The sequence below is a fragment of the Heteronotia binoei genome, chromosome 4, assembly GCF_032191835.1.
Source record: "Heteronotia binoei isolate CCM8104 ecotype False Entrance Well chromosome 4, APGP_CSIRO_Hbin_v1, whole genome shotgun sequence".
Lineage (NCBI taxonomy): Eukaryota > Metazoa > Chordata > Lepidosauria > Squamata > Gekkonidae > Heteronotia > Heteronotia binoei.
In genome coordinates, this window is record NC_083226.1 from 13,384,045 (window position 1) to 13,409,893 (window position 25,849).

The 25,849-nt window shown below is 48.7% G+C and overlaps 1 protein-coding gene across 1 annotated transcript in view; it reads right to left on the reverse strand.

Annotated features, from left to right (window-relative positions):
• Nucleotides 1-6,557: 6,557 nt before the first annotated feature.
• TNFRSF1A (TNF receptor superfamily member 1A) overlaps nucleotides 6,558-25,849 on the reverse strand; it is a 52,713-nt gene continuing 33,421 nt past the window's right edge. The window contains exons 3-10 of the mRNA XM_060236341.1: nucleotides 23,131-23,259; nucleotides 20,668-20,817; nucleotides 20,348-20,426; nucleotides 17,740-17,810; nucleotides 14,607-14,732; nucleotides 10,773-10,807; nucleotides 9,398-9,548; nucleotides 6,558-7,145 (exon numbers count right to left, since the gene is read on the reverse strand). Of these exons, the coding sequence (XP_060092324.1) occupies nucleotides 6,883-7,145; nucleotides 9,398-9,548; nucleotides 10,773-10,807; nucleotides 14,607-14,732; nucleotides 17,740-17,810; nucleotides 20,348-20,426; nucleotides 20,668-20,817; nucleotides 23,131-23,259 (1,004 nt within the window). The 3' untranslated portion in view covers nucleotides 6,558-6,882. The remainder of the gene's footprint in view (nucleotides 7,146-9,397; nucleotides 9,549-10,772; nucleotides 10,808-14,606; nucleotides 14,733-17,739; nucleotides 17,811-20,347; nucleotides 20,427-20,667; nucleotides 20,818-23,130; nucleotides 23,260-25,849) is intronic.

Consider the following 25,849-nt stretch of genomic DNA (forward strand, 5'->3'; position numbering starts at 1 on the left):
GGAAGTGATTTATAGAGACAAGCGCCCTCTATAAGCTTAGAGAGCCACACAGTATGTACGAAAGAGCCGCGTGTGGCTCCCGAGCCACAGTTTGGCCCCCCCTGAGCTAGAAGCTGACAGCTAGCAGGGAAATGAAAGCAGCTTTTACCTACAAAAGTTACCAGGCTCTGCAGCAGCCCTGCCGCTTCTCCCCACTTGTCATTGGCAAGAGAAGGAATATCGAGAGCAAGTGCCGAGGGGAAATCCTGGAGGCTGTAACGCATTTATTTCTGAAGCAGAAACGCAAGGAGAGCAAAAAACCCTTCAGCAATGGTATCTTTGCAGGCATCCCTGACTCGCAGCGAAGGTCGTTTGTGGGCCTTCAGGAAGCAGCGGGGTGTGTGTGTGTGTGTGTGTGCACAGCAGGTCCCCTCCAAGTACTTCCCTGTTTGCGTGGGAACCTCTGAGGTCTGCTGGCTGGTCCAGTCCCAGCCCTGATGGAAAACTCTGCCGTGAGGGAGTCAAACGGAAGAGGCTCAGGCATCTCTAGGAGAGAAAGATGGAGATGGAACGGGCATCCCGAAGGATAGAGAGTCGTTCTGAGCACAACAGACTGGCTTGCGCTTTGTCGTCCTCGTGTCCTTGGAGGCTCCACCTGGATGGAATGGAGAGCATCCAGGACGTCAGCTGCTGAGGGACAGCTGCTCATCTGAACTCGTCTGACTCCGGGGCTCACAAGACCAGCCGGGGAAATGAGTTACCGGCTGAGGGCTGCTCATGTGTCGGACGCCTTCCTCGACACAGTTGTGCCCGGTCTGAAATCTAAGCAGCCCTTTTGTGCATTGGACAAACGGAAGGTGTCCTGTTGTTCTGTCGAGAGCAGAGGTGGGGATCGATCGGGAGAGGAGCTTCTTTATTGTTGTGACTCGCTCTGCGCAGGATATAAAATCAAAGGAAAGCAATCAAACAGTCGAATAAAGTTATTTATTGCGGAGGAACCCTTTATTTGGGGAATGACCCCTTCTGGACTGGTTTCCGCCAGCATTGCTGATGGAAGGCTGGCATAGCAGGGGAGGGGCGGGCTGGTAGAAGGCTGGTTTTCGCCGATGTCACTGGTTGAAGGCTGGTTTTTGTTGCCATCGCTGGTACTTGGTGGTGGACAGAGAAGCTGGTTGGCCGGGGAGATAGGCCATTGTAGTGAGTCCTGTGCTTCTGGCGGTCACCCCACTTATACAATCCCGCCTTTCTGCTGGGGGGAACACGCAGAGAAAACTGCTCAGCCGTCTGCCTAGTCATATTTTGATGCGCACGTGCCCTTTCTAGAAGGGCTGAGGCACACCTGGGGTTTTTATGATCATAAATTGCTGCAAACAGTTTTCTGCAATTCGCAATTACCCGTCTTCCTCCGATCCTCTGGCTTCTCAGTGTTTAACCAACTCCTTCCGTGGATGCAAGACTGGCTTGTGTTTTATGGTTCTCCTGGCACTCCCCCATGTGTGCCGTTGGTCTTGAGGGTGCGTGGAAGATCTCTTGCAGCCCTTCTCGGAGGTTCTGCCTAGATGGAATCTCCTCGTGGGGAGCGTCCAGGACGTCGGCGGTCTGGACAGCGAGGCTGATGGACAGCTGCTCATCTGAACTCACCTGACTTAAGGGCTAAGAAGGAAAGAACTTTGCTTTCCTTCTGCAGTGGCAGGCCGGTAGCTACGGTGGGGCATTTGGAGACTGGGTGAAGCTGCTCTGCCCCCCCCCTCCATTATTTAAAGGGCCCCTGACCCACAGCCTTCCTTCGCTTCCAGAAAACGAATGGAGGTGGAGTGGCTTGGTCATGGGTGACACCAAATGAAGCAATAACAGTGATGGTAAACAGATCTTGGATGACTAGCCCAGGGTTGGGGAACTGGCTCTCCAGATGTTTTTTTGCCTACAACTCCCATCAGCCCCAGCCATTGGCCATGCAGGCTGGGGCTGATGGGAGTTGTAGGCAAAAAAACATCTGGAGAGCCACTGTTCCCCACCCCTGGGCTAGCCTATAGTTCTGTAAATTGGTATATTGTTTTATTATGTTGTCTTGTTTTTAAGCTGAATTGATTTTAAAATGTTGTTAGCCGCCCTGAGCCCGTAAGGGGAGGGCGGGGTACAAATCTAACGAAATAAATGTAGTGGAATGACGAAGTCCCTGATAAACTCGTATCGTGTGTATTCTTTGATCAGATGTAATTGAGTGAGAATGCTGGTGGTTTCTGATGCTCTGTAATCCATTTGTAAGATGCATTTTCTATTTTTGTTTTGTAGATAGATTTACGTAATAAAAATATATTAAAACGTCACGACGTTCCATATACATTGAATCACAGAATCGTAAGCGTTGGAAGGTACCCCCAAAGTCATCTAGTCCAACGCCCTGCAGAATGCAGGAAATCCACAAATGCCTCCCCCTAAATTCACAGGATCTGCATTGTTGTCAAATGGCCATCCAGCCTCTGTTTAAAAACCTCCCAAGGAAGGAGAGCCCACCGCCTCCCGAGGAAGCCTGTTCCACTGAGGAACCGCTGTAACGGTCAGGAAGTTCTTCCTAATGTTGAACTGGAAACTTCTGATTTAATTTCAACCCCTTGGTTCTGGTCCAACCTTCTAGGGCAACAGAAAACAATTCTGCACCATCCTCTTCTAAGTGCTTTAGCAAGCAGCCTAGGCAATGCAAGCATTTATCCATGCAAAGATAAAATTAACAGCACCAGAAGTTTAAAGTGGGGTATGCATTTGCGAAAATCAGATTAAGTCCATTGTTGGCTAAATTAACAAAAATATAAATAGCCAATGCTTTTGGCAAAGGCTTGTTTGTTTGAGGACTCAAAAACTGATCCACCATCGGCAATACTGATTCTGTGAACTTCGGCAGATCACGAGGAGGGGGGCAGGAAGGGCTGCCCCAGTATTTTGTTCTTGTGGCCCCTTCTTACACATGCAGGGAAATGCTCACCCCTGCTTTGAGGTCAAGTCAGATTTTTCTCCAGGCTAGACTGTCAAGAGCTCCTGGAAGTTTTTGCCATCTGGGCATGGAGCAGGGGTCACCGGAGATGTATGCGTATGGGGGAGGCATGTGTGAATTTCCTGCATCATAAGAACATAAGAGAAGCCATGTTAGATCAGGCCAGTGGCCCATCCAGTCCAACACTATGTGTCACATAGTGGCAAAAACACACACAAACACACTGTGGCTAATAGCCACTGATGGACCTCTGCTCCATATTTTTATCCAATCCCCTCTTGAAGCTGGCTATGCTTGTGGCCGCCACCACCTCCTGTGGCAGTGAATTCCACGTTAATCACCCTTTGGGTGAAGGACTTCCTTTTATCCATTTTAACCTGTCTGCTCAGCAATTTCATCGAATGCCCACGAGTTCTTGTATTGTGAGAAAGGGAGAAAAGGACTTCTTTCTCTACTTTCTCCATCCCATGCATTATCTTGTAAACCTCTATCATGTCACCCCGCAGTCGACGTTTCTCCAAGCTAGAGAGTCCCAAGCGTTTCAACCTTTCTTCATAGGGAAAGTGTTCCAGCCCTTTAATCATTCTAGTTGCCCTTTTCTGGACTTTCTCCAATGCTATAATATCCTTTTTGAGGTGCGGCAACCAGAACTGCACACAGTACTCCAAATGAGACCGCACCATCGATTTATACAGGGGCATCGTGCAGGGGGTTGGACTAGATGACCCTTCCAACTCTGATTCTCTAAGTAAGCTCTGCTGGATCAGACTAGTGGTCCATCTAGTCCGGCATCTTATATCAGGGGTGGCCAACGGTAGCTCTCCGGATGTTTTTTGCCGACATCTCCCATTACCCCCAGCCATTGGCCGTGCTGGCTGGGGCTGATGGGAGTTGTAGGCAAAAAACATCTGGAGAGCGACCGTTGGCCACCCCTGTCTTATATTACAGTGGCCAACCAATGACTGAAGGGCCAACAACCAAGACACAGAGGCTGAGGCCCTCCCTTGAGCCTACCTCCCGGAGATTTGGAGCCTCTGAATATGGACGGATCTGACTCTTAGCTGTGTTGGTCTGAAGCAGTGGAGCTGAGTTTGAGTCCAGTGTTGTGCACACAAAAGCTTATACCCAGACTTGAACTTTGTTGGTCTTAAAAGGTGCTACTGGACTCAAAACTTGGTCCTATCTCTGTCTCAACACTGGCAATTAATAGATCGCTGTAATCAGGCCTCAGATTCAGCAGGAGCTCACAGGAGCACAGCTCCTGAACCTTTCTGAGGGTTCCTCCTCTTCCTCCCTACCTACCTTGTCCATTGAATAGTAGGTGCAGCTGCAGAACAATCTCTGGATTAGAGCAGCCAATCAGCCACCGGGGATTTGCTGCACCCCCAGCAGCCCTCATGAACCCCTAGAGAAGCCTGCGCCACCCTTTCTCCACATGTGATTTTGGGCAGCGGGTGGCTTGCTGGCCTTTTGACTGGGGGTAAGGCCTGCTTGGGCTGGCTGGATCTCTAGCTGGCCCAAACAGGCCTCGCTCTCCCGGGGCTCTCCTTGCGCTGGGTTGCTTTTGGCTGGGGGAGGGCAGCATATGCTAATGAGTTATACTAATTAGCTCCACCGCCTGTTTTTCTATGAAACGGCCCCCGACTGTAATGATGCCACAGCAATATCTCGGTTACCCATTGCTTTTTAGAAACCCATCTAGCGGTGCAGCTGCTGCAGGGGATGGGGTGCAGCCAGGACAAGGAAAGGGACGAGCAGGGGAAACGGATGTCCTGTGTGGATGCTCTGTCGCTGCCCTGAATCCTTCTATCTGTGGCAACAGCCAGAGCTCTACGGAGAATCTCCATAGCGTGGCAGGCTTTCATCACATGACACGGTGCTGGGTGCAAATCATGATTCTCGAGAGGTTCCTGGGGTGAAGTGGCAAACAGTCTCTTTCTTTGCAAATCTCAAAGTCACCATTGTTCATCAGGCCCCACCTCTCCCCCAAGTGCTGTTGAAAGCATACAGGCCTGTAATAAGGCTGAGAACAACAGACGCACAACAGTCGTATTCACCAACTTGAAGGTTAATTTCAGTGGATGGGCTGGAAAACAATTCCATCGGTGGAACAGCCTCATCTAATGACTACGTGTCATTCACGCAGAAGTGACAGATTCCCGACAACGTCAAACGGAGCACCCGCCCGCGATTGGATTAAAGAGAGCCACTCACGCCGTCGTATTTAATACAAAGATTTTCATTTTGCGTCCGTTGAATTCACGTCCGAGGCGGTTTACATAAAGCTGAAAAAATATGCATATTTTTTTTAAAAAACTGTCCAGCGTCAATCAAAAAGTAGCGACGTCGCTCCAGAAAAAAAAAAACCCAAACAAAACTCAAGCCATCAGTAGATTGAAACCCAAAATGTTTTGTAAATAAGTTTTCGCTGGATGCCTAAGTCAGCTTCTGAAAAACGTGTGGGAAAGGCACTATAAAACAGATACCCCCCCGCTCCACCTCCATGCCTGGTAGCTGCTCACCTAACTACCAAAGGGAGGTGCATCCAGAGCTGTGGCCTGGGCTGACGTTCTCAAACTTGCATATATACAGGCGCAGAGAAATGAGCATTGGCTGTATTTTTATATACAAAAATACTGAATGGCACTATCTGGGACTACTGAGTTACATCAAGCGTCCTTGTCCCACATCAACTCGGTCTGACTGGTGGCTGTTCTTCTGGATCTTGGGCGACAGATCCTTTCCAGCCTGGTTTAGGGTATTCTGGGATAGGAGATGCCGAGGGCTGAAAGAACATATGAAGCTGCCTTCTACTGAATCAGACCCTCGGTCCATCAAAGTCAGTATTGTCTTCTCAGACTGGCAGCGGCTCTCCAGGGTCTCCAGCTGAGGTTTTTCACACCTATTTGCCTGGACCCTTTTTTGGAGATGCCAGGGATTGAACCTGGGACCTTCTGCTTCCCAAGCAGATGCTCTACCACTGAGCCACCGTCCCTCCCCTGAAAATGTTCTGCGGGCAAAGCGTGTGTGTTGCTACCAGCCTCAGGAAACCTCCCTGAACCAGACTGCAATCTCTTCTAGTCACCTTTTTTTCTGGGATCTGGCCAACTAGATCCTTCAACTCTTGCTCACTCGTTTAAGGCGCTGGTCTTCAGCGAATGGTTTGAGACCCGCAAATCAGTCATACCAAAGGATTTTCATTATTGGGGACTGGGGAGAAGGTGGTTTAGACGAAGGTGTGGGGGTTGAATGTGGCAACAGCAAGACTGCACCTTTCCTCTTACAACTATAAAATGAAAAAGCTAGAGAATTAATGTTTGGAAAATGAAAGTTAGGAATTAGTACATTTACCCTGGTTTTATATAAGCTGAAGTGCTCTACTGTCTCCCACCCCACCCCACCGTCTTTGGAAGTATAATTTGGTGTGGGTTCTTGAACTTTTTGGCTAGAAATGCCCTCTTCCCTACATATTGAAATTCCAAAAGGACCCTCGTGGAGAAAGAATGCCTATTAGGCCAGCTAGGTTCAGGTGGGTGGTCGTGTCGGTTGGAAGCAACAGGACAAAATGGCTGCTTCAAGAGGCATCTCGCACGAGTCCCATAGGGTAGGGAATTTATAAAAATAATCTTTCCGATTTGACATATAAAGTCGATTTGCAAAACCACATATGCAAAACGGACAGAAATACAAGTCAGGGAGGAGGAGGAATGGCAGAGCCGATGGCCGTTCCACGTATAGATGCGTGTGCACTGGGTGATCGCTCAGAATTCCGGAAAGGTGAACTGCTCAGTACTGTACTGGAGGCAACGCAGCGCAACAGGGAAGTTCCGCGGTAGCTCGTTCACGCATGAAACTCAGCCATCAGGACAGGAAGGTGCACACGGCTGAACCGCGCTCCGCTGCCCCCGCTAGGCCTATCTCGACAACGCCTCCTGGATGGCTTCGCTACAGCCGCTCAGCTCCATTTCTTGGAGGGTGCTGCTGATGCACCCGAACGTGGCGTGCTGGCCCAGCTGCAGCCTCCAAAGCCTCAGCATCTTGTACTGCGCGTCTCGCATGTTCCACTCCTCCACCTGAATCCTGCCTATGTCGTTGTCAGGCAAGCCCAGGCGGCGTACAAATTCCTTCCACTGGAGAAACGGGACGTTGTCTATCACCGCATACAAAACCGCAGGATCTGGAGAAGGAAGGGTTAAAGAAAGAGAAGCTAAGCGATGGGGTGAATGGGATTCATGGTGGGGGGGGGGAGGAGGATTGGAAAACACGTGGACAAGCACAATTCAGATGCAAAACCAAGTCATGGGTAGAATCGTAGATAGGAAAGGATCTCTAGGGTCATCTAATCCAACCCCCTGCACAGTGCAGGGAATTCACAACTACCTCCCCCCTCCACACCCCCAGTGACCCTTGCTCCATGCCCAGAAGATGTCAAAAAAACCCCTCCATGATCCCCTGGCTCAACGAAAATTGCTTCCTGACCCCAAAGTGGTGATTGGCATTACCCTGGGAGTATAAGAAAGGGCCATGAGCACTGATGTAGCCCTTCCTGCCCTCCCTCTCGTGCTCTGCCTAAGTTCACATAAGAGAAGCCATCTTGGATCAGGCCAATGGCCCATCCAGTCCAACGCTCTGAGTCACATAAGAACATAAGAGAAGCCATCTTGCATCAGGCCAATGGCCCATCCAATCCAACACTCTGTGTCACATAAGAACATAAGAGAAGCCATCTTGGATCAGGCCAATGGCCCATCCAGTCCAATGCTCTGAGTCACATAAGAACATAAGAGAAGCCCTGTTGGATCAGGCCAATGGCCCATCCAGTCCAACACTCTGTGTCACATAAGAACATATGAGAAGCCATCTTGGATCAGGCCAATGGCCCATCCAGTCCAACACTCTGTGGCACATAAGAACATAAGAGAGGCGATCTTGGATCAGGCCAATGGCCCATCCAGTCCAACACTCTGTGTCACAGAAGAACATAAGAGAAGCCATCTTGGATCAGGCCAATGGCCCATCCAGTCCAACACTCTGTGTCACGCCAAAAAACCAAGTGCCATCAGGAGGTCCACCAGTGGGGCCAGGGCACTAGAAGTCCTCACAGTTGCCCCTCCCAAGCACCAGGAATACAGCGCATCACTGCCCCAGACATAAGAACATAAGAGAAGCCATCTTGGATCAGGCCAATGGCCCATCCAATCCAACACTCTGTGTCACGCCAGAAAACCAAGTGCCATCAGGAGGTCCACCAGTGGGGCCAGGGCACTAGAAGTCCTCACAGTTGCCCCTCCCAAGCACCAAGATACAGAGCATCACTGCCCCAGACATAAGAACATAAGAGACGCCATCTTGGATCAGGCCAATGGCCCATCCAATCCAACACTCTGTGTCACGCCAAAAAACCAAGTGCCATCAGGAGGTCCACCAGTGGGGCCAGGGCACTAGAAGACCCTACAGTTGCCCCTCCTAAGCACCAAGAATACAGAGCATCCCTGCCCCAGACAGAGAGTTCCAACAATACGCTGTGGCTAACAGGTACAGATGGACCTCTGCTCCAGATGTTCATCCGATCCCTTCTTGAAGCTGGCTATGCCTGTAACCGCCTCCTGCGGCAGTGAATTCCACGTGTTCATCCCCTTTTGGGTGAAGAAGGACTTCCTTTTATCCGCTCTAGCCCGACTGCTCAGCAATTTCATGGAGTGTCCATGAGTTCTTGTATTGTGAGAAAGGGAGAAAAGTAGGTCTTTGGTGTCAGACGGCCATCTAGCCTCTGTTTGAAATCCTGGCCCTCTTCTGCCACTGCGGGGGTGTCTCCTCCCACTGCTGCAGTGCGAGCTTGCCCTGTCACTCACCCCGATGCAGGGAGGGGCCCAGTGGGCTCTTTGGATGGCGGGCGCTGCCCACGGCAGGGCCTCTTCCTCTGGGCACCCATCAGCTCAGGGCTCACTTGGCCCCCAGAGGGCCTCTTGCAACCCAAGGTAAGTCAGGGGCCCTGTGGGCCGTGTCTGCTGGCAGTGGGAGTGGTGGTGGTGGTCTGGAGAAGAGCCAAGAGCAGCCAGGACGCTCCGTTCTTCTGCCTTTCCTTGTAACATCCAAAAAACAAGCTCTCCCATCTCCTCTGGCTTTCCATGGGGGAGATGTGTGATATGGAGGCTAGCGTGTTGGGCTAGGATCTGGGAGACCCACGCTTGAATCCTGATCTGCTATGAAAGCTTCCTGAGCAGCCTTGGGCCAGTCATACACCCTCAGCCTAACCTGCTTGACAAGGGTGTTGCGAGGGTAAAATGGAGGAGAGGAGAATGATGTACACGGCTTTGGATCCCCGTGGGAGAGAAAGGAAGGGCATAAAATGAAGAATAAATAACATGCCAGATGGTTTCTGCCCCACTGAGTCCCAGAGTCTATATCTAAAAGGGAATTTGCACTTACTGTCTGGAATCTGAGTATTTTCTGCAGCTGGTTGACAGTTTGGTAGTTCTTGTGTGTCTGGAAGCACTGGTACAACTGAACTTGGCAACAGCGTTTCTTTCTGGTTTGGTTCCTGAGGGATACTAGGCACCTGTACCTGCAGCTGTGGTAACTGAGAAGAGAAAGAGAGTGATTTACAGGAAATACCACCGAATGCCTATTCCACCAGTTTTGGAGCACTAAAAATGCGCAACCGGTGTAGGAATGGTGGAGTTCGCTTTCACATCACATCTCTGCTCTAGAAGAGCTCCCTGAATCCAGCTCAAAGGTGCTCCTTCTTATCCTGCACACCAGACCTTTGCATCTCCTAATGCAGACGGAGACGAGGCAGGCCACCTCATCTGGGGGTTCCCAACCATTTTCAGGGACACGCTTGGAATTCTGGCATGGCATAGTGGGCGCAGCAACAAAATGGCGGCTGCAGGAGGTGAAGCCAGACGCAAAGTGATTGTCGCAAGCTTAATTTCAGGAACACGGGATGTTTGTGCTATGGTGGCAGCAGCAACAACAACACTCTGCACAGCCAATCAGATTTCCAACAATCAATCAGAAGGCTTGCTGGGCAAAAGCCCTACCTGCAGGGCTCTTCTTTTGTAGCAGGAACTCCTTTGCATATTAGGCCACACACCCCTGATGTAGCCGCTCCTCCAAGAGCTTACAGGGCTCTTAGTACAGGGCCTACTATAAGCTCCAGGAGAACTACATCAGCGAGGTGTGGCCTAATATGCAAAGGAGTTCCTGCTACAAAAAAAAATGCCCTGAGGAGCTCCCAACTGTAATGCCAATAGCTCGCGAAGTTGAATTTTTGCTCACAAGATTCCACAGCTTAGAGGGGACATTAAAAACTATAACCTGTGCTTTGGCCTTCAGGAAGTTATTGATGCATCTGTTAGAGCCCAAGTTTGCAAGTTCCAGCCTTTGCAAGTTCTCTGCGAGTCCTCAGTTCTGAAGTGCTGCAGGAGCCTGGTTCTGATCAGAACGGAGGCGCTGGGGGAGCGTGGCCACCAACCATCCCCCAGTGCCATTTCCCAAAACTAAAATGACCTGAGGGGGTGTTATCTACTTCACCGGGGAGCTGCACATGTGCAGAATGCTAGCGCTTGCAGCCCCACACCCAAGCAAATACTATCTCAATGGGGCTGTTTTGGGTTGGGGAAAATGGCACTGGGGGGAGGATGAAACCCACACCTTAGTAATGATCCAAATCAGGCCCATGCAGTGCTTTAGGATCCTACAGGTGATCTCTTGGCTGCCCTCCTGCTACTAGACTTCCACACGGCAACCAGATTATATATAATCTCTCGTTCGGTTTGAAGCAAAAGTTGCAAAGGCTTACCTGAGGGTCAGTTGGTGAAGGATGCCGCTCTGGGCCTGGAAGAAAAAAAAAAAGAACAGAAAGAGGAGAGGGATTTCTTCCTCTCTCATTTTTGGTTTAAGTGCCTGATGTGATTTCTTCAATGGGCATTCTTGCTTCGCTACTAACTGTTGGTAACTATCCACCTACTGGATGCTTGGCTCGGAGCAATCCCTAGGACTGCCACTTAGCCAGTAAAAGCAGGGACTTTCCTGTCCCTTGTCCTCACTCAGTGGAGCGGCAGGATGCAAACAGGAGAGAAAAAGGAGTGTGAGGAAATCACTTCCTGTTTCAGAACAGGAAGTGTTATAACCCTCAGGACTCGCAGGGCACAGAAAGTGGAAAAAAGAACAAAAAATGCTGCAATAGCTGAGACATTAGCTGACCAATTAATCTTATAAATTACGTATTTTTCGCTCCATAAGACGCACCTGAGCATAAGACGCACCTAGTTTTTAGAGCCGTTTGTGTGAATTTAGAGGCATTTGTGTGAATTTTTTGCAGTTTCGCTCCTTAAGACGCATACACTTTTCCCTCCACTTTTTTGGGGGGGGAAAGTGAGTCTTATGGTGCAAAAAATACTGTAATTGATCAATTGCAATACGACAAAAAGTCGCTTAGGAACATTCACAAAGTCCATCGAATAAGGAGATCAATCTGCAGTTCCTTTGTTAATTTCACAACAAAAAGCTCTTCCTGGAGATCCTGCAGCTGTGTGGGGGGCAACAATGGACTCATCCGGATCTTCAGAAGACCATTTCAAATCAAAGATTCTTCTTCAAGGTCACCTTATAGCGAGGAGCCAATGCTCTTAACAATGTTTTGCCCGCAGAAAGCTATTTACCAATTTCAGCCAGTTTGGTGTAGTGGTTAAGTGTGCAGCCTCTTATCTGGGAGAACTGGGTTCGATTCCCCATTCCTCCGCTTGCAGCTGCTGGAATGGCCTTGGGTCAGCTATAGCTTTCACAAGAGTTGTCCTTGAAAAGGCAGCTTCTGGGAGAGCTCTCTCAGCCCCACCTACCTCACAGGGTGTCTGTTGTGTGGGAAGGTAAAGGAGATTGTGACTGCTCTGAGACTCTGAGATTCAGAGTACAGGGCAGGATATAAATCCAAAATCATCATCATCTTCTTCTTATAAGCTTGAGAGCCTGGACAAAGTTACAGGATCTCTAGGAAGAGTTTTTTGCTGTGAAATTAACAAAGGCACTAAATATTGGGCTCCTTATTTGATGGACTTTGTGAATGTTCCTAAACAAACTGTGATTTTTGCCATATCGAAATTAGTTAATTAATTTGCACTTGCAATAAGATAGTATAGCCTTTTTGTTTTCCATTCAAAATAGGAAGTGACATCCCAACAAAAATCAGCTTTACCGTAGAGATTTTGGAAAATACCGTAGAGATTTTGGAAATCCCTAGACTGTCATGTCGTCCTTTCCTGTTCTGAAACAGAACGTGACTTCCAAGAAGACTCTGCCCCCTAAAATTCCAGGGAACTGCCAGCACCGCATCCCTACTCATCATGCACACAGAACATTAAAGAGAAAAAGAAAACTAGACTTGGAATGGGGCCAGGTGAATTTTGCTGCCAGCTGCACGCACATGCATACAAGGGGGGGGGGACGGGGACTGATGCTTCTGCAAGACCAGCCTTGTCTATTAAGTGTTGCTCTGTAGTCAACAAATGTTACTGAACAAGCAGCCAGGGGCTGTTTAAGTTGACGCTGCATTAAAAAACTTGCCTTGCTGCTCAAAAAACAGAGCCATAAGAATCTGAAAATCCTACTTTGCAGGATAAGACAATTCTTGCTACTGGGTCACTGAAAAACAGCAGCTTGCCTGAGATTTCACAGAACTATGCTGACATAATGTTTATTATTTATAAAACTGACTTGTTTAATAAGATGCGGGATGATGACTAGATTTTTAAAAAGAAGAAGCCTTTTCCTCAGGCTTATGGCCTATGAGAAGGAGACAGCTGTTTAGAAAGGAGAAAGGGAGAGAAAGAGAAGAGGCAGAGATCAAGACGGGAAAGACTCAGGGGAAGAAGTTGGCTTTGAGGAGAAGAAGACGACCGTAGATTTATACCCTGCCCTTCTCTCTGAATCAGAGTCTCAGAGCAGCTTACAATCTCCTAGATCTTCTCCCCCCACAACAAACACCCTGTGAGGTGGGTGGGGCTGAGAGGGCTCTCACAGGAAGCTTTTACGTTATTATTAGTGGGAATTTTGCCACCAGTTAAACTATCAAACCATCTGGGCACACACAGGGCATGCATTTATGAGTCATTTAACCACACCGGAGCCTCTTACACTTTATTTGATGCTGAATAAATGGACTTTTATTGTAGATCGTTTCAACTTTTAAATCGTTGCCTTTACAATATGTTGTAAGCTGCCAAGCTGTAGTACTTCCAGTAGTAACGTATGGCTTTGAGAGTTGGACCACAAGGAAGGCCGAGCACAGAAGAATAGATGCTTTCGAGCTGTGGTGCTAGCAGGGCCGGCCCTAGGGCACGAGGCATCCCAGGCAGACTTAATGGCTGCATGCCCCCGGGCTGACCCCCTCCCCTTAGCTCTGCGGCACCACAATGCGGTGCCACGCTCTGCTCCACTGCCCCCCTCCAGCATGCGCTCAGACGCCAGCTTTGTGTTTACCACTTCGGCGGGCATCAGAATAGTGCTCTCTCTAAATAGAGAGCATATCGAGGCTTTTCTCCCCCCTCCCTTCCTGTTCCGGAAAGGAGGGGTGAGAGCGAAGCCTCTTCCTGCTTTCTATTAAGAAAAAGGTCTATTGTGATGCTGGCAGAAGTGGGTAAGCACGAGACTAGCATGGCTATTCTGAGAGCACTGGGTGGGGGGGAGGTGCGGGCAGGCCGCCTTCTGCCCTGCCTCCCTGCCTCCCTGGTGCGCTCAGACGCTAGTCTCATGCTTATCCACTTTGGCTGGCATCACAATAGACCTAGGGTGGCCAAACTTGCTTAATGTAAGAGCCACATAGAATAAATGTCAGATGTTTGAGAGCCACAAGACATGAACTCAGATCTTTGAGAGCTGCAGAGAGGGAGGACGGAAGGAAAACAGATGGGAGGGAGGGAGAGCTGGAAAGAAAGCAACTTTAACTTTAAATGCATTCTCCAAGCTGCCAGCTGGTTTGGCTTGACTTAGTGATTTAAAGAGACAAATGCCTTCTCCAAGGTGGCCAACTGGGCAGTGGGGGCTTCAAGAGCCACACAGTATTGGGAGGAACGGTGGCTCAGTGGTAGAGCATCTGCTTGGGAAGCAGAAGGTCCCAGGTTCAATCCCCGGCATCTCCAACTAAAAAGGGTCCAGGCAAGTAGGCGTGAAAAACCACAGCTTGAGACCCTGGAGAGCCGCTGCCAGTCTGAGTAGACAATACTGACTTTGATGGACCAAGGGTCTGATTCAGTATAAGGCAGCTTCATATGTTCACTATGTGTGAAAGAGCCACTTGTGGATCCCGAGCCTCCGTTTGGCCACCCCAGATATATGGCATTACGCCAGTTCTGGAGTAAACACAGAGGTAACATTGGGTAGCTCTAGGAATCATTGGAAACTCTATGCTTCCAGCAATTCCTAATGCTACCCTCTGTCACTTCTGGGTTTTTCTCCAGATGCAATGCAAGAGCATGAAGGATGCCAATGTTTTAAATGGCAGTAGGCATCATCCCCACCCCAGCCGGGAGGACTGGCAAGCCTTCCTGCAGCCCTTGTGAAGGGGAGACCTGTGTCTTTAGGCTGCTACCAGCGCCCTCTTTCAATATCATTTTGCCACGCAGCAAAGGCTGATACTCACGGCGTATGCTGAGCGCAGAGATCAGTTTCTTCTGCACGGGCTGCTTGACAAACCGCCTCAGCACCAGCAACAGAACGGCAGCTGCGAAGAGGACAACCAGGCAGCCGAGGATGGGCGTCAGCAGGTCTGCATTAAGAACAAGAATAACAATAGATCCAGAGGAGTTAGCTGTGTTAGCTTGCTGCTGCAAAAAAGAAGATATTGGATTGATATCCCTCCCTATACTCTGAATCTCAGAGCAGTCACAATCTCCTTTACCTTCCCCATCCCCCGCACAACAGACACCCTGTGAGGTGGGTGGGGCTGAGAGCTATGACAGAAATTGCCCTTTCAAGGACAACTCCTGGGAGAGCTATGGGTGACCCAAGCCCCTTCTAGCAGCTGCAAGTGGAGGAGCGGGGAATCAAACCCGCTTCTCTCAAATAAGAGTCTGCAAGCTCTGATTCAGTATAAGGGTCTGATTCAGCTTCATATGTCCATATGCACACTTAAGCACTACACCAAACCAGTAAAGCAATGGCTCCCAACCTTTTTGGCACCAGGAATCGGTTTTGTAGAAGGCAGTTTTTCCATGGACCAGTGGGCGGCAGTGATGCTGGGGTTTTTGCCACTCCAGGCTGCCCAAACCCCCTGACCACATCCCATCCTTGCCCCCTGGAGGGGCGTCTTTTAATGAAGGGTGGGTGAAGGCCACTGTGGCACTGCCATCTCTGCTCGCTCAGGACCCTGGCGGACGAAGGAGGTAGTAGTTCAGAGCGAGGCCGCGCTGCCCTCTTTTGTCCATCCAGGTTGCAGGTGGAAGGGGTGGCGGGGCTGCTCTGTTTCACTCTGCAGGGGAGGCAGCCTCGGAGTGAGGCCAGGCTGCCTCTTTCGTCCGCCTGGGTCCTGGGTGGGTGAAAGGGGCGGTGCAGCACCTCAGTCTCACTCTGCGGCCCGGTTGCTAACAGGCCACGGACTGGTATCAGTCCACGGCCCAGGGGTTGGGGACCCTTGCAGTAAAGAGTCCAGTAGCACCTTGAAGAGTAACAAATTTTTATGGTGGCAGAAGCTTTTGAGAAACACAGCTCTCTTCAACCCCGCCCCCCACACTCAGTTTTCTAGGTACGGACAAAGGAGTGGTAAGAAAACTCCTGAGGTTTATCGGAACGCTCCAGGCTGCTCCCCCTTAAGTTCTTAACTATTTAAATAATTTGTCTTTTTAATTTATGCATTGCTTCTGCTGATTTCACTGGCGATGTTATATTTGCTCACGGGAATTTAGAATAAGTATGAAAAGGGATGGCCCTTTGGATTTTATTATTTCTTCAAAACGACGCTGTCAACCGCTGAAGCCTTATAAAGAAAAAGAGACTGGTTTGCTGATAGTTTAATATTTAGCTCGAACAAAGTTCGTGTTCAGTGGCACCTTTAAGCAGGGGTGGAATTCTAACAATAGCTCCTTTGCATGTTAGGCCACACCCCCTGATGTAGCCACTCCTCCAAGAGCTTACAAGGCTCTTTTTTTGGTAAGCTCTTGGAGGATTGGCTACATCAGGGATGTGTGACCCAATATGCAAATGAGCTCCTGCTAGAATTCTACCCCTGCCTTTAAGATCAACAAGGTTTTGTTCAAGGAATAAGCTTTTGTGTGCACTCACATACTTCCTCAGATACACTGAAATGAAAGTCAGCAGACCTTACATATAAAGATATGCAAATTCGCATACAGCATAATTAAAGTGTTTAACAAATGCAAGGACCAAACCAGAATAACAAGCTTAGTTTATATGGTCACCATTTGTTTGGATTTAAGGGTGCGGGGGGGGGAAACATAGTGAAGGAAATAAATATATCGTAATCAGTGATGGGCAGATGTACCCTTCTTAATTGTGGAATGCTGAGAGTAATTAACTGAGCCTGAGACCTTGCTATCATGCTCAATTGGTCTCTCAAGCACAGAGGCAACCTTACAGAAGCCTCTTTTTTGAGGTGGAGTGACTGGCAGTTTAACATCTGAAATCAATGTAATATTGTTGTCACATATATACAGGACTTTTCTGTAGAAAAAGCCCAGGAGGAACTCATTTGCATATTAGGTCATACACCCTGACGTCACTGTTTCACACAAGGCGTTTTTTGGTAGAAAAAGCCCAGCAGGAACTCATTTGCATATTAGGTCACACACCCGATGTCACCATTGTTTCACACGGGGGTTTTTTTGCAGACAAAGCCCGGCAGGAACTCATTTGCATATTAGGCCACACCCCCTGATGGCGCCATTTTTCACGCAAGACCCTTTTAAAAAAAAAAGCCCAGCCGCAACTCATTTGTATATTAGGCTACACCCCCTGATGTCACCATTGTTTCACACAAGGTTTTTTTTGTAGGAAAAGTCCAGCAGGAACTTATTTGTATATTAGGCCACACCCCGATGTCACCATTGTTTCACACAAGGCTTTTTTTGTAGACAAAACCCAGCAGGAACTCATTTACATATTAGGCCACACACCCGATGTCACCATTGCTTCACACGGGGCTTTTTTAGCAGACAAAGCCCAGCAGGAACTCATTTGCATATTAGGCCACACCCCCTGATGGCACCATTTTCCACACAAGGCTTTTTGGAAGAACAAGCCCAGCAGGAACTCATTTGCATATTAGGCCACACCCCCTGACGCCAAGCCAGCCAGAACTGCATTTCTGTGTGTTGCTGCTAAAAAATCCCCTGTTGTGTGCATGTGCGTGTGTATATATATATATATAAAAACTGATATTGTTAAGAGTGGTGGCGGCACGTTCTCTCAAGTTGCGCCGACTTGTGGTGATTTCTTATGAGGTTTCCAAGTCGAGAGATGAACGGAGGCAGTGTGCCCTTGCCTGCCTCTGCCCGGCAAGCCTCGATTTCCTTGGTGGTCTCCCATGCAAGTGCTGACCATGATGCTACTTAGCTTCTATGGTCTGGCGAGATCAGGCTAGCCTGGGCGAGGGTGCTGTCTGGCGTGCTCAGTATCGATGCGATGCTCGAAGAATTATATTACATTGTAATGTATTGTAACTGTTTGTACTCTGACATTCCCTACGTAAAAACAGAAGCAGCACATTGGAAGTGGGGAAGTAGCCAATCAGGTATCAGAGAGCCGAAGCCAGAACTCACCTGGGGACTCAGAGGGTGACATGCTTGGGAACGTGACATCGCAGTGTTTTTTGCACTCTTCCCCTTGGCAGCTGAAAGATGGGAAAGCAAACTTTGTGTTGTTCAGGAAGCAATGCTATTACCATGGTTTCTGACCCCATTTCACCACCACTCAGTAAGAAGAAACCTGGCAAGTGAAGCCCTGGGGACAATACAGGAGACAATTCTGCCACAGTCTGGGATAAGGCTGTGTCAGGGGTATACGAAACGAATGACCCGAATGAAGAGATCCGGCTGACTCTCAAAATGGGTCCCCAGAAGACAGGAATAATATCCATTATCTTAGCAAACACATTTCCTCAAACCTGTTCTGCTAGAGCAGGGGTGGCCAAACTGACTTGGGAGCCACATGCGACTCTTTCACACACATTGTGTGGCTCTTGAAGTCCCCACTGTCCAGCCTGGAGAAGGCATCTGTCTCTTTAAATCACTTCTCCAAGCCAAGCCAGCTGGCAGCTTGGGAACTGCATTTAGAGTTGCTTTCTTTCTACCTCTATTTCCACCTCCCATCTATTTCCTTCCTTCCTGTCTTGCACCTCTCAAACATCTGATGTTCCTGTTTTCGGGCTCTCAAACATCTGACATTTATTCTTTGTGGCTCTTACATTAAGCAAGTTTGGCCACCCCTGTTATAGAGGGAGCAAAGCTGTAGCGTTAACAGTTCATCTCCAGAGGTGACTTTTATTAGGGATGAAGCCTTTCCTACACTGGCCATCTTATTGCCTTGAATAGATAGTATTCAAATGTATGAACAGAAAATTGTTCAATCTTGGTTTCCTGTCACTTCATTTTTGATGGATAATGAGATTTTGCCTTCCAATCTTTTGTATACTTCCATGATTTACTTTTGATTGTGGGCACAATGTATGTTACCTTCTTTAAGCTTTGCGTATAACATCTTCTTGTACTTGTTTATCTGAGGAATGCTATTAATTTTGTCAATTTTATTGTACGATTTAGAATTACCTTGGTTTTTAACATGTTTGTTCTGTATTATGTTAATGATGATGGTGTTTTCAATAAAAAAAAATGAAGGTGAAAAAAACAGATAACGTTTGCATGCATTGTCCAGATTTTCCCCCTTCATTCTACAATCTCAGCCCAACTACACTATTTTGTCTTACTAGGATTTTCTGCTGTTAAGAGTCAAATGTTGTCGTGACGTAATCTGTTTAAGAATTAACGGATATTGTTAGGTTTTGCAGTTTGCCTACTGGTTGAACAGTTTTTAAACATCATACTTGTAATCTGCCTTGAGAAAGGAGGACTACAAATGAATAACCACAACAGCCTCCATCCACCACTACCTGAATATGGAAATTGCGGTGGGAGAACATTGGCCAAAGAGGATTGGAGAGTGGGAGGGATGGGTGCTTAACTCCTCTTACTCCTATTCAGGGGTGGAATACTAACAGGAGCTCCTTTGCATATTAGGCCACACCTCCTGATGGAGCCAATCCTCCAAGAGCTTACAGGGCTCTTAGTGCAGGGTCCAGAGATAGAATTCTAGAAGGGGCTCCTTTGCATATTAGGCCACACCCCTCTGATGGAGCCAATCCTCCAAGAGCTTACAGGGCTCTTAGTGCAGGGTCCAGAGATAGAATTCTAGCAGGGGCTCCTTTGCATATTAGGCCACACCCCTCTGATGGAGCCAACCCTCCAAGAGCTTACAGGGCTCTTAGTGCAGGGCCCAGAGATAGAATTCTAGCAGGGGCTCCTTTGCATATTAGGCCACACCTCCTGATGTAGCCAATCCTCCAAGAGCTTACAGGGCTCTTAGTACAGGGCCCAGAGATAGAATTCTAGCAGGAGCTCCTTTGCATATTAGGCCACACCTCCTGATGTAGCCAATCCTCCAAGAGCTTACAGGGCTCTTAGTACAGGGCCCAGAGATAGAATTCTAGCAGGGGCTCCTTTGCATATTAGGCCACACCTCCTGATGTAGCCAATCCTCCAAGAGCTTACAGGGCTCTTAGTACAGGGCCCAGAGATAGAATACTAGCAGGAGCTCCTTTGCATATTAGGCCACACCTCCTGATGTAGCCAATCCTCCAAGAGCTTACAGGGCTCTTAGTACAGGGCCCAGAGATAGAATACTAGCAGGAGCTCCTTTGCATATTAGGCCACACCTCCTGATGTAGCCAATCCTCCAAGAGCTTACAAGGCTCTTTTTTGTCAGCTCTTGGAGGATTGGCTACGTCACGGGAGTGTGGCCTAATATGCAAAGGAGCTCCTGCTAGAATCCCACCCCTGCTCCTATTCATCCTCTTCTGTAAATGCTCTCAAGGTTGCTTCTTCCCCTACTTCTGGTTTCAGAGCACAGTTGGAGGGAGGAGTTATATAAGCTAGCTGTCCTTTCAACAGAGAACGGGGAAGTGGAGGAAAATCTGACAAGCTGGGGTGCAAATGCTGATTGCCCCCCTACAAGTACTCTTCCCATCCAATCCCTGCACTAGCCTAAAAAGAGAAAAAGAAAAAGAAAAATATTATACTGGCAAACGTAAGTCCCTATTGCAGCATGTCATCTCTCTGCGCGAACACAGCCCTCGCCTAGAAGACGACTCCTCACCTGCTGCACGGTATACAGCTCTTCTTCTGCAGAAAAAAACCTCTGTGACAACTGCAGCCTGTGTCACCGTCTTTGGAACCTGGGAAGAAAAGAGAACGGAGGTGAGGGAAGTGGGCAAGGATCTGTCCTCGGAGTCAGGACACGACAGTTTCTGGTTCTCGAGGGGAAAAGAGAGGGCTGACCCCAGAGGATGCTGGCGGGAGAAGGAATCATTTGACGCACACGAGAGAAAAAAAAAACTCCGCAGTAAATTGTGGAGGGAGCAATCCACACGGGCGGCATTCTAGGCAGGGAGATGATTTCTGCCAGGCCGTACTCACATTTGTTAAAGACAGTTCCGTTGTGGCAGGGGTTGCAGGGCAGGCACCGGAACTCGGAGCTTTGGCTGGTCCGATAGTGGTTGCTGGGACAGCCGCAGACGGTGTCCTGGGTGCTGCTGCAGTTGGTCAAAACGACCTGCCCCATGTTTTCTTCAAAAGGGAAACAGAGCGTTCCTTATGAACAGGTCATACAGGTCGGGATCCCCCAGGCCACAAAACAGCAACCTGAACAGTCAATGGGTTCTCCCCTGCCCCATACAGCTTTTGATAGGCTGCGGTTTGTTCTCAAGATAGTAAAACATCACTGTGTTTTTATTTTATGTCATTTTCAATATTGCCAGGTCTCATTTTGGGCAGGAGCTCACAGGAGCGGAGTGACGGAACCTCTAAATTTTATTGTGCTCTTTCTTAATCTTCTTTAATTTCTAAATTGCTTCTGGGCTCCATTGTTCAACCCCCTCCCCCCGTGAGAATTTCACTGAACTCTTAAGATTTAAGTACTCATAAGGGCTGTCATATAGAAGATGGTGTGGAATTGTTTTCTGTGGCTCCGGAAGGTAGGACCAGAACCAATGGGTTGAAATTAAATCAAAAGAGTTTCCGGGTTAACATTAGGAAGAACTTTCTGACCGTGAGAGTGATTCCTCAGTGGAACAGACTTCCTCGGGAGGTGGTGGGCTCTCCTTCCTTGGAAGTTTTTAAACAGAGGCTAGATGGCCATCTGACAGCGATGAAGATTCTGTGCATTTGGGGTAGGTATTTGTGGGTTTCCTGCACTGTGCAGGGGGTTGGACTAGATGACTCTGGAGGTCCCTTCCAACTCTATGATTCTGATTCCTCAGTGGAAGGGGCTTCCTCAGGAGGCGGTGGGCTCTCCTTCCTTGGAGGTTTTTAAACAGAGGCTGGATGGCCATCTGACAGCAATGAAGATCCTGTGGATGTAGGGGGAGGTGTTTGTGAGTTTCCTGCATTGTGCAGGGGGTTGAACTAGATGACCCTGGAGGTCCCTTCCAACTCTATGATTCTGATTCCTCAGTGGAAGGGGCTTCCTCAGGAGGCGGTGGGCTCTCCTTCCTTGGAGGTTTTTCAACAGAGGCTAGATGGCCATCTGACAGCGATGAAGATCCTGTGCATTTGGGGTAGGTATTTGTGGGTTTCCTGCACTGTGCAGGGGGTTGGACTAGATGACTCTGGAGGTCCCTTCCAACTCTATGATTCTATGAATCTATGATTTGAAAAACTTTCTAACATTTTTCCCCCTCAAAAAATGGGGAAATAACCAAAACACATACAGCAGACAGATGGAAATCTTCCTCATGCCACTGTGGCCACAGAGGAGAAAGTAACTGAAGAGGTATGATGGATTTTATTTTGACAATTATAATTCAAGAAGCACTTTAAGGTAGATGCTGAGCTGATACAATTTAGTACACCTTCCGGTGATGTCAAGGATGGGTGTGGCATATGCAAAGGAGTTGTGTTAATGAGCTCCCACACCTCTTTTTCTATGAAATGACCCCTGAGTATTGCTTTATTCTAATTCCTGAGTTTAGGAAAAGTGGAAAATGAAAAGTCTGAAATGTATTTCACTGCCTGAAAGAAATCTCATACTGAGACCTCTCAGCGGAGTAGAGGGCTGGTGTGGCACAAGGGTTAGTTAAGAGTGATGGACTAGGAATGGGGATAGCCCAGTCTGAATCCCCTGCCTGGCTGGCCATGGAAGCCTGCCCAGCCACAGTCTCTCAGCCTAACTCACCTCACAGGTTGAACGGAGGAAAAGGGAATGATGTGAAAAGCCCCTTTGGAGCCTCTGATCAAGGGGAAATGCAGGATATCCAGGGGTCGTTTTGTAGAAAAATAGGTGGTAGAGCTCATTAGCATAACTCATTAGCATATGCTGCTCCCACACCAGCCAAAAACAACATGGCACAAGAAAGGAGAGCCCCAGGTGAGCGAAGCCTGCTTGGGCTGGCTAGAGATCCAGCCAGTCCAAGCAGGCCTCGCTCACCTTGGGCTCTCCTTGGCTGCACCACCCGCCCCCCCCAGTCAAAAGGCCAGCAAGACACCTGCTGCCCAAAATCACATAAGAAGTGAAAAAAGTGTGGTACGGCCTTCTCCAGGGGTTAACGAGGGCTGCTGGGGGCATGGCAAATCCCCTGGTGGCTGGCTACTGCCAGCTCTCCTAATCCAGGGATTGTTATGCGGCTGCACCTCCTATCCAATGGACAAGGTAGGTGGGGGGGGTGTCAGAAAGGGTCAGGAGCTGCGCTTCCGTGAGCTCCTGCTGAATTCAAGGCCTGAGGAGATCAATAAAAAGTAGGCATAAGCTGGTTTACGTTAATACCACTGCTCTGTTTAACTGCTTCTGTGATCTCAGGAACCAGCTCTGTCCCCCCTACCTCAGTCCACCTGCAAACTCCCCAGGCCTCCAAACTTTTCCGGCCAGTCTTTGAATGGACTTACTTGAAAGGCAGTTGCGGCACCCGCGACATTTTGTTGCAGAATTTTCAGAATCTGTAAAGGATCCCTCAGAGCACGGCACACAGGTGGGTGTCCTGTCTTCACTCACGCAGTGCTGAGAAACGTAAGTGCCTGCAAAGGAATGGCCTGACATGAAGTGACCGGTGGGGACAGGAAAGGGGGGGAGGGGAATATCATGGCTGAAGGAGGGATCCAAGAGGTGGGCACAGAATCCGGCCGAAGACTGAAGGGGAGAGGGCAAACTGTTCAGCAAATGCATAATGCCTCTGAAGCCGTTCCAGTGAACCTGCTCCATTACTCTCTGCTCATGCTTAAAAGGCATCAGCCTATACCACGGAAAAGACGACAATTTAACACATGGAATTCACTGCCACAGGAGGTGGCAGCGGCTTCAAGAAGGGATTGGATAAACATCTGGAGCAGAGGTCCATCAGTGGCTATTAGCCACAGTGTATTGATGGAACTCTCAGTATGGGGCAGTGATGCTCTGTATTCTTGGTGCTTTGGGGAAGGGGGGGCAACAGTGGGAGGGCTTCTAGTGTCCTGGCCCTACTGGTGGATCCTCCTGATGGCACCTGGGTTTTACGGCCACTGTGTGACACAGAGAGTTGGACTGAATGTGCAGTTGGCCTGATCCAACCTGTATGTAAGCCTAGCTGGGAAAAATAATATAGCCACTGCAATTTCCTCACCAAGCATCCCACGAACTGGGATTCTGAAGTGATGCTGGGTTCTTGAGCCTTGTTTCTGAAGGAAAGTCCCATCAAGTCACAGCTGATTTAGGGTGACCCCACATGGAGTTTTCGAGGCAAGAGATGTTCAGAGGTGGCTTCTCATTGCTGCCTCTGAGAAGCAACCTTGGACTTCTTTGGTGGTCTCCTATCTAGCGGTGGAATTCTAGCAGGAGCTCCTTTGCATGCTAGGCCACCCCTCCAGATGTAGCCAATCCTCCAAGAGCTTACAAAAAAAGAGCCTTGTAAGCTCTTGGAGGATTGGCTACATCAGGGGGTGTGGCCTAATAGGCAAAGGAGCTCCAGCTAGAATTCTGTCTCTGGACCCTGCACTAAGAGCCCTGTAAGCTCTTGGAGGATTGGCTACATCAGGGGTGTGTGGCCTAATATGCAAAGGAGCCCCTGGTAGAATTCTATCTCTGGGCCCTGCACTAAGAGCCCTGTAAGCTCTTGGAGGATTGGCTACATCAGGGGTGTGTGGCCTAATATGCAAAGGAGCCCCTGCTAGAATTCTATCTCTGGACCCTGCACTAAGAGCCCTGTAAGCTCTTGGAGGATTGGCTACATCAGGGGTGTGTGGCCTAATATGCAAAGGAGCCCCTGCTAGAATTCTATCTCTGGGCCCTGCACTAAGAGCCCTGTAAGCTCTTGGAGGATTGGCTACATCAGGGGTGTGTGGCCTAATATGCAAAGGAGCCCCTGCTAGAATTCTATCTCTGGACCCTGCACTAAGAGCCCTGTAAGCTCTTGGAGGATTGGCTACATCAGGGGTGTGTGGCCTAATATGCAAAGGAGCCCCTGCTAGAATTCTATCTCTGGGCCCTGCACTAAGAGCCCTGTAAGCTCTTGGAGGATTGGCTACATCAGGGGGTGTGGCCTAATAGGCAAAGGAGCTCCTGCTAGAATTCCACCCCTGCTCCTATCCAAGTACTAACCAGGGCTGACCCCGTTTTACTTCTGAGATCTGACGAGACTGGGCCAGCTTGGGCCATTAAGGGGCTATGTCCGCTTAGCCTCCACCTGGCGGAACCGTCTCCGAAGTGATATCAGGGCCTGCCCCTGTGGGACATGTTACAGTTCTGCAGGGCCTATAAAATGGAGATGTCCCACCAGGCCTTTGTTTGAGGCGGCGGATACCAAACTATAATGCCAACCCCCCTTCATCCGCCTGTTCCACCTGCCTGCACTATCTGCAGGCATTTCTGTTATGTTGTTATGAATGGGAATTTTGCCACCAGTTAAACTATCAAAAAACAGAGCCATAAGAATCTGAAAATCCTACTTTGCAGGATAAGACAATTCTTGCTACCGGGACACTGAAAAACAGCAGCTTGCCTGAGATTTCACAGAACTATGCTGACATAATGTTTATTATTTATAAAACTGACTTGTTTAATAAGATGCGGGATAATGATTAGATTTTAAAAAAGAAGAAGCCTTTTCCTCAGGCTTATGGCCTATGAGAAGGAGACAGCTGTTTAGAAAGGAGAAAGGGAGAGAAAGAGAAGAGGCAGAGATCAAGAAGGGAAAGACTCAGGGGAAGAAGTTGGCTTTGAGAAGAAGAAGAAGACCGTAGATTTATACCCTGCCCTTCTCTCTGAATCAGAGTCTCAGAGCAGCTCACAATCTCCTATATCTTCTCCCCCCACAACAGACACCCTGTGAGGTGGGTGGGGCTGAGAGGGCTCTCACAGGAAGCTTTTATGTTATTATTAGTGGGAATTTTGCCACCAGTTAAACTATCAAACCATCTGAGCACACACAAGGCAGGAATTTATGAGTAATTTAACCACACTGGAGCCTCTTACACTTTATTTGATGCTGAATAAATGGACTTTTATTGTAGATCGTTTCAACTTTTAAATCGTTGCCTTTACAATATGTTGTAAGCTGCCAAGCTGTAGTACTTCCAGTAGTAACGTATGGCTTTGAGAGATGGACCATAAGGAAGGCCGAGCACAGAAGAATAG